At 29.3% G+C, this 7567-nt stretch overlaps 2 protein-coding genes across 3 annotated transcripts; one reads left to right on the top strand and one right to left on the bottom strand.

The window, feature by feature from the left end:
* The first annotated feature begins 1180 nt into the window (after positions 1-1180).
* On the top strand, positions 1181-4292 carry LOC117159505 (WD repeat-containing protein 36). The gene is made up of 3 exons (XM_033339399.2): positions 1181-2974; positions 3044-3321; positions 3396-4292. The coding sequence occupies exons 1-3, from the start codon at positions 1441-1443 to the stop codon at positions 4248-4250; spliced, it is 2667 nt and encodes an 888-aa protein (XP_033195290.1). The 5' UTR covers positions 1181-1440; the 3' UTR covers positions 4251-4292.
* A 192-nt stretch (positions 4293-4484) lies between these two features.
* Ndc1 (Nuclear division cycle 1) lies at positions 4485-6706 on the bottom strand. 2 transcript variants are annotated; one of them, XM_076620670.1, is made up of 2 exons: positions 6095-6702; positions 4485-5536 (listed from the first exon to the last, which is right to left on the bottom strand). In XM_076620670.1, exons 1-2 carry the CDS (start codon positions 6366-6368, stop codon positions 4635-4637), a joined length of 1176 nt encoding a protein of 391 aa, XP_076476785.1. In that variant the 5' UTR covers positions 6369-6702; the 3' UTR covers positions 4485-4634. The 2 variants fall into 2 exon arrangements, with proteins under 2 accessions (XP_076476785.1, XP_033195288.1); XM_033339397.2 differs by having other exon boundaries at positions 4485-6706.
* Between the last annotated feature and the right edge of the window lie 861 nt (positions 6707-7567).

Here is a 7567-nt window from a genome sequence, read left to right on the forward strand (position 1 = left end):
TTCGATGAACCTTTACTTACTTTACTTACCCGTCGTCATAAAGCCCGGTTGGAACATTAAAAGTTATTTTCTTATTTTCATTGCTAAAACATACAAATCTTGATTATGGTATTGGGGTTTTTCCCAGCATTCCCGACGGCAATCCCGCTGTCCTTCCATCTCCGACATGTCGGTTCGGCGGCTGATGGTCGCCTTAAACCCAAACTTATTATCATAAATTGCAAACAAGTACAATTGGACAGGATGATAGCTAATTATTTAATTACAACTGTAAACTTTAATTACAACTTTACGGATTTTCCCGAAGTTCCAGAGGGAAGGCTCCGGTGTCCTTTCCTCTCCGACATACATATAGTATATTATTTATCCATATATCACATATCAATATACAATAATTGTTTTTTTCCAAAAAATTTGTAGATAATAATATCTAAGTGTTATTAATTGTAATTTAATACAGTTGCATCTTATATTATATATAATATTTGATAGGTAGTAATATACAATCGTTTTAAAGTTGTATGTGAGTTTACTTCATCGTATTTGTTATTAAATTGTATTTAGTACTCGCTAATATTAACATACATATTTGTTATAAAAAGTATTTGGTTTTATAGAATAGACACTATGTTTTATACATATATGTAATGTATATTAGCATACAAATGATTTATATGGACCCGTGGAAATGACGGATAACTGAAACGAAATTATAAAAAAAAATACTTAATATTAATAATTGTTTTCCTACTCCATTCCTTACCTATATAAGAACTTAATTTTACTATTCATTAATACTTCATTTAATAAATTAATCGTTACTTATGTACTTGTTACAACATATTTAAGAATATTATAAATACAAAACAATTTTTTCTACAAATTGTTAAATCGCTGCTGTGACAAAAATATAAAAATTTTAGCCTTGTTTCGTGCAAGCAAATAATTATACTAATGATTGTTTCAAATAAATAAGAAATTATATTATTTAATAATTTTTGTTTCTTTATTTTATGTACATTTCAACAAAATCTAATTAACATTGCATAATATTTGTTTTTTATTGCATTACATAGAAAATTAAATTATACTGTTGTTCGGGATTTGGAATGACCGCCTGGTAATCACCGTGACACGCTTTATGTGAATCAGATACGACTGCAACATCACCAAGAGTCACTCTTGCACCAGTATTCTAGTCAGTGTCTTATAAGTGATAAGTGAATATTAATTTATAAGTGAAGTTTATATAAATTTAAAATATACGTATCAAAAACAAAATCTTCAAACAATAAGAATCACTCTCATTAAACACATAGTTTATGCTTTACAACGTGGACGCGCCCATAGCTATATTATTTCAAAAGCATGGCTGTATATTCTAACCTTATTTTTTAAGTGTATATAAATATTAGTTTCGACGTAAAATAAAAAGAGACAATGGGACACAGTAAAATATTTGCCAAGAATCGCGCATTAGGATATGTCAGTAATCACATTCCTCTTATAACAAGATATATTACAAGGCGAAAAGAAAATCTTATATCAACATGTGTCGGTGATACGTTTCTTACGTACAGTTGTACACATTTCACGCTTCTTAGCATATCAAAAACGCATCCAGGTGAAATTACATGTCTCGCGGGAGACCCTTATCACACTTTTACAGCATGTGGAAAAGAAATATACGCTTGGCGGAGAGGAGGAGAGATAAGACATACTTATAAAGGACATAACTACACAGTGCATATTCTGTTACCTTTTGGTCCTAATTTAATATCTATTGATGAGAACAACAATGTTAAACTGTGGGATATTAGAACAGAAGAACTAATAACAGAACTTGATTTCAGTAAAAACCACTTCAACATTACAACAATAATACATCCTAACACCTATATAAACAAAATATTATTTGGAAGTGAACAAGGTCAACTGCAGTTATGGAATTTGAGAGTTGTAAAATTAATTTATACGTTTAAAGGCTGGAATACACCAGTAACTGCACTTGAACAGGCACCTGCAATAGACGTTGCAGCAATAGGTTTAAGAAACGGGAGAATTATATTACATAATTTGAAGCTTGATGAAACACTTTTTGAATTAGTTCAAGATTGGGGTTGTGTAATATCCATTAGTTTCCGAACAGATGAGCATCCAATAATGGCCACAGGAAGTTTAGACGGTCACATTGTATTTTGGAACTTAGAGCAACGTAAAGTTGAAAGCCAACTCCTTAAAGCTCATTCTAAGGGTGTTACAGGATTAAAATATTTACCCAATGAACCATTGTTAGTAACTTCTTCTTCTGACAATTCTATAAAGTTATGGATATTCGACTTAGCTGATGGAGCTGGAAGACTTTTAAGAATTAGAGAAGGTCATTCAGAACCTCCTAATATTGTTCGTTTTTATGGAAATGATGGCAACAATATATTAACAGCTGGAAATGATTCTTCTTTGAGGATGTTTTCTACAATTACGGAAATGTTGAATAAAAGCTTTGGAAAAGCATCATTCAACAGAAAAGCTGCAAGGAAAAGAGGAAGACTTATTGAAGATCCTTTATTAATGCCACCGATTACTAATTTTGCTATAGAATTAACAAGAGAAAAAGAATGGGATAACATTGCAGCAACACATTCGGGTTTGGGTACAGTCAGTACATGGTCTTCTAATAAGGCAAAAATGGGAGAACACAAATTAATCCTAGAAAACTTTAAAAGCAATCATAACATTATTGCAACTTGTGTATGTATAACAAAATGTGGAGATTTTGTTATTATTGGATATAATAGTGGCCATGTAGAAAGATTTAATATACAATCAGGAATTCACAGAGCTAGCTATGGTACTGATAAAGGAGCACATCAAGGTCCTGTGAAAGGTGTAATGGTAGATCCTTTAAATCAAACTGTAATCACTGCCGGAAGTGATGCATTTATAAAGTTTTGGAGATTTAAACCAAAAACAGGTAAAAGAAATAACTATATTTCATGATACACATGTGAAAATATAATTAATTGCATATTATAATTTTAAGGAGGTCCTGATTCAGTAACTAAAATGATGTTGGATGAACCAGTTGAATGGTTACGATATCATAATGATAGTTCCCTTATAGCCATAGCATTGGAAGATTTTACTATTATATTACTAGATCTTGACACTAAAAGAATTGTCCGACGTTTTAAAGGACATAAAGCGCGATTAACAGACGCATGTTTTAACCCTGACTCTAGATGGCTAGTAACAGCATCTATGGATTGTACAATTCGCATATGGGATATTCCTTCCTCTAATTTAATAGACATTTTTCAGGTATATATAATATATGTTAGTAAAACTTAATTATTGATCTAATTTAGAAATATTAACTGAATATAATGTTTTAGGTACCAGAAGCATGCACGTCATTAAGTTTTTCACCTACTGGTGAATTTCTTGCTACAGCACATGTATGTAACTTAGGTATATATTTATGGTCAAATCGTACCTTGTATTCCCACATTTCTTTGAAAGGAGTAAACAAAAACGATCCGATTCCAACGATTGGTCTACCTGGCTCAATGATAGAAGATACTGTTACTAATGAAGATGAACTTACTGAACCAGAATTGGATTATGTTTCTCCAGCACAACTTCAGGATAATCTTATTACAATGTCCGGTTTAGCTCACTCGAGGTGGCAGAATCTATTAAATATCGATATCGTAAGAAAAAAGAACAAACCGAAAAAACCGCCAGAGGTACCGGAAAGTGCACCTTTCTTTCTGCCAACGATTCCATCCTTGGAATTGAAATTTGACCTTTCGAGTGTTAAAGATGCCGAAGTCAATAAGAAATTGATTATTCATCCTGAGTTACAAAATCTCACTTTGTTTGCGAAATCCTTACTGTCTATGGAAGATCCACAACTTGAAGAAGTTATTGAAAAATTCAAAAATATGAGTCCTAGTTCTATCGATTTCGAAATTCAATCATTTTCAGCAGATGAAAAAACATCAAATACTTTATTACTTCACTTTATGAAAATGATATATCATATGATGGAAAAGAGAATAAATTTTGAATTAGCACAAGCTTACCTAGCCGTATTTTTGAAATACCACGGAACAACAATAGCAAAAGACGAAACGTTAAGAAATTATTTAGACATATTACACGATATACAATTAAAGTCTTGGTTTATATTAAGAACTAAATTCTTTCATAATCTAAGTATTGTACAAGCTTTGAAGAAGATGTAATTATTTTATTGTAATAAAAATGACGTGTTATTTTTTATGTAATTTTTAAATGTAAAATTTAAATGTTTTTGCAATATGACCATCACAAAACATATTTTTAAGGTACATTGATCGAATAATTATAGATGTTTGAAAAATAATTTATTGCGACATTTTACAAATTATTCCTATACAGTAAACCACAGTTAAGTAAAGTTAAATAGAAAAGATAGAAAAGATTAATCACAAGTATAATTTGTTTGTGTATATAAATATAACAATTACAAAAATAATCTTACAATCATTGACATATTTTGATACTAAAAAATATTTTATGTAGATACAAGTAAAAGTTATTTATATATATATATACATACATTAAAGTTTGCAATGAACAACGAGAATTTATTCCCTATAAACAAGAAAGCTATGTAACTGTTCCACTGTTGTTGTTTCTAATCCTAAATCTCCTATATAAATTTCAAAACATGTAACTATTCTATAAAGACTTCGTTTTGCTGCAGCACGTAAAGAATGAAAGATTTGTTTAATAAATTTATCATCTCCATATTGTTTCTTTGCCATAATATTTGATTTTTGTAATTTATCAAGAGCTTGCTTCAATGCAAGTAAAGTATTGATTATAAGTGGTAGATCTTTTTGAGCAATTCCATAAGAATCTTCATTTAATGATAATACAGCTAAAGATGAAATTGCATCCGCAGCCCAGATTATCGTCTGTCCATTAAATAAAATATGACACACTTTACCGCCCTCTATTTCACCAAAAACATATGAAATAAGTGGTTTAGAAAGTAAGTATGCGAGAAAGTTGTTCCATCTTGTTTTTACGAATTTTTGAATAAACAGTTCATTGTCAACATCTTTTTTTATATTACTTTGTTCTGTACAGGTTTGTACTTCTTCTTTTATTAAACTGCGCATACGATACATATATTGTTTCTGAAATGCACTAACATCTGTCATTGTTGAACTTGGAGCACCAGAAGGTAGTTTTGGTTCCTGAGGTTTAATGCATGCTGTGCTGAGATCATCAGAAAATTTTTTGATGAGACCAGTACATCTTTCTATAACACAGTTCCAATTGTAAGGATGACCTCCAGGTTGACTGAGTGTGAATAATACACCTCTTCTTGCTTTATCCTTTTGTGCTATTGTAATTAAATCTAAATAGCCTAAATGTTGCATTATTGGCACTTTGTCTGTAGATAATGCCTCAGCAAGTGTCACTCCAGATTCAGCAGTATTAAATACATTACTTTGTTTGAATTCGAAAGGAACCCATTCTGTCAAATATATTTCAAATAGTAAATACATACTGTTAATTGTTAATACAAACATCAGTTGGTACAACCATAATTGAAAAATCAATGACAGATTCAGCAAGCTAGGAATGCTACTCAATGGTTCACTTTCTAATTGTAAGGATGACAAAAATAATATTGTAGAACAGCAATAAGGACCCAAGAAATAATAACCAATTAAATAATATAGAGTTGGCCATATGCATTCAGCCATTAATGATGGAAGCAGAGAGCTGATTCCTGCTTTAAATCGAAAAAGCTTTGATGAAGATATGATAGGAAATTTTAAATATTTCATATGGAAGATACTAATCTTCAAGAAAAAATATAATCCACTCCAAAATCCACTTAAGAATAAAAAGTAATGTTCTTCCATTAAACACATTCCATTAATTATGTTACATTCTGTCATTAAAAAACCATATTTGCCTCCTTTGATTGATAAATGCAACCAAACAAGGAGACCACCAATGATAATGTGCAGGATACCCATCAAAATATTTTGATATGTGAATATTCCAAAAAATTTAATAAACCTACTTTTTGAGTAGGGTGGAATGTTAGAATAACTTTTGCTACAAATAACTCCTTGAAAAAATGTAACGGTAGCAAGAATACAGAAATAACTCCACATTCGAAAAGAGGTTATCGCTGTCCATGTGTTTTGAATCCATGACATATAATCTGTATTTAAATTTGTAATTAAAAGTAAGCAAGTCACAAGTAAAAATTGTACCATTATACTGGAGATTATAGCTAAGAACATTCTCTGCATTAGCAATTCTTTGCATCCTTTTTTATTCATCTGTATCATTTTATTTACTTGTAACGGTTAACCTCCAGTTTCTTGATAAAACCGTACAAATTGAGCAACTCAAAATTCTTGCCAACAAACTTAACGTAATAGTTAAACTTTTATATTTTTAATAATAATAACATTTACGTGAATATTTTTCACGTTCTCAACTATTCAACTTTTCAAATACGTATTTTTATCAAGGAATAAAGATGATATACATAAATTCCTCGTTTCAAAAAGCCGGTATAATTATGAATTTTCCATTGAATTTGAGCGCGCCATCATGGCTGTCCTCATGAAAGAACATAAAGGATGATATTTATCACTATGATTAAATTTGAATTATCTTCTTGAACGAAACATATTATTTATCGAATCATTATCAACAGGATATTTAACATTAAAAGTTTTATGTATTGGCTTTACTAAAAGAAATATTTGGAATTGATTTATATCTATAAAGTTTCCTTATTTTCCAAATCAATTTTTGATAAATTTATTAATATTTTTAAATAGTATTTTTTGTATTATTTTAAAAATAAAGTTTGTTATTTATAATAATTATTATACTATATTTCACATACTAAATTATATATCTTAAAAAGAGACTACTAAAAATACAATCGACTTTCAATAAAATTCTAAACAAATCTTCATCAAATAATAAATTATTGAAGTTATAATATATTATTTCAACAACTTGATGAGTTTAAGAAAGAAGACTTCTTAATTTATGTAAATACCATATGAATATAAAAACACGCCATAATGAACAATACAGTTTCTTTCATGTATTTGTAATAATTAGTAATTTATAATATAATGTGAATTATGTAATATGTTTCAAATAAAAGCTATAAAAGCTACAAATAAATGTTATGATATTAATACATTAGAAAGCAAGAATTGAAGCATGTACTTTGTACTTGTAATAATGTAATTTATAATGTAACTATGTATATGATGTAGTATCACTACCGATTAATCAATTCCACGTTGTATTTGTATATGTTACTATTTACAATTAATAAATAAGAGAAGAAATATATTACTTAAAAATGTTTAACATAATTCTTTAATAGAGTACCTACATTGTAATGTTATCCAAATATCAGAATATTTAATAATGATCCATGAATGAATGATGTGCAAGCACTTAGTACTTTCAGTTTCCTTTCTACTTTGTACTCTATGATTTTAGTGAAAAAATGTAA

This window comes from Bombus vancouverensis, chromosome 8 (genome assembly GCF_051014615.1).
Source record: "Bombus vancouverensis nearcticus chromosome 8, iyBomVanc1_principal, whole genome shotgun sequence".
NCBI lineage: Eukaryota > Metazoa > Arthropoda > Insecta > Hymenoptera > Apidae > Bombus > Bombus vancouverensis.

Excerpts from the sequence above, each read along its gene's own strand:
- LOC117159505 (XM_033339399.2), top strand. The coding sequence starts at position 1,441 with ATGGGACACAGTAAAATATTTGCCAAGAATCGCGCATTAGGATATGTC. Across the intron at positions 2,975-3,043 it reads GAGATTTAAACCAAAAACAG|GAGGTCCTGATTCAGTAACT; the intron begins GTAAAAGAAATA and ends TATAATTTTAAG. Across the intron at positions 3,322-3,395 it reads ATTTAATAGACATTTTTCAG|GTACCAGAAGCATGCACGTC; the intron begins GTATATATAATA and ends ATAATGTTTTAG.
- Ndc1 (XM_033339397.2), bottom strand. The coding sequence starts at position 6,368 with ATGATACAGATGAATAAAAAAGGATGCAAAGAATTGCTAATGCAGAGA.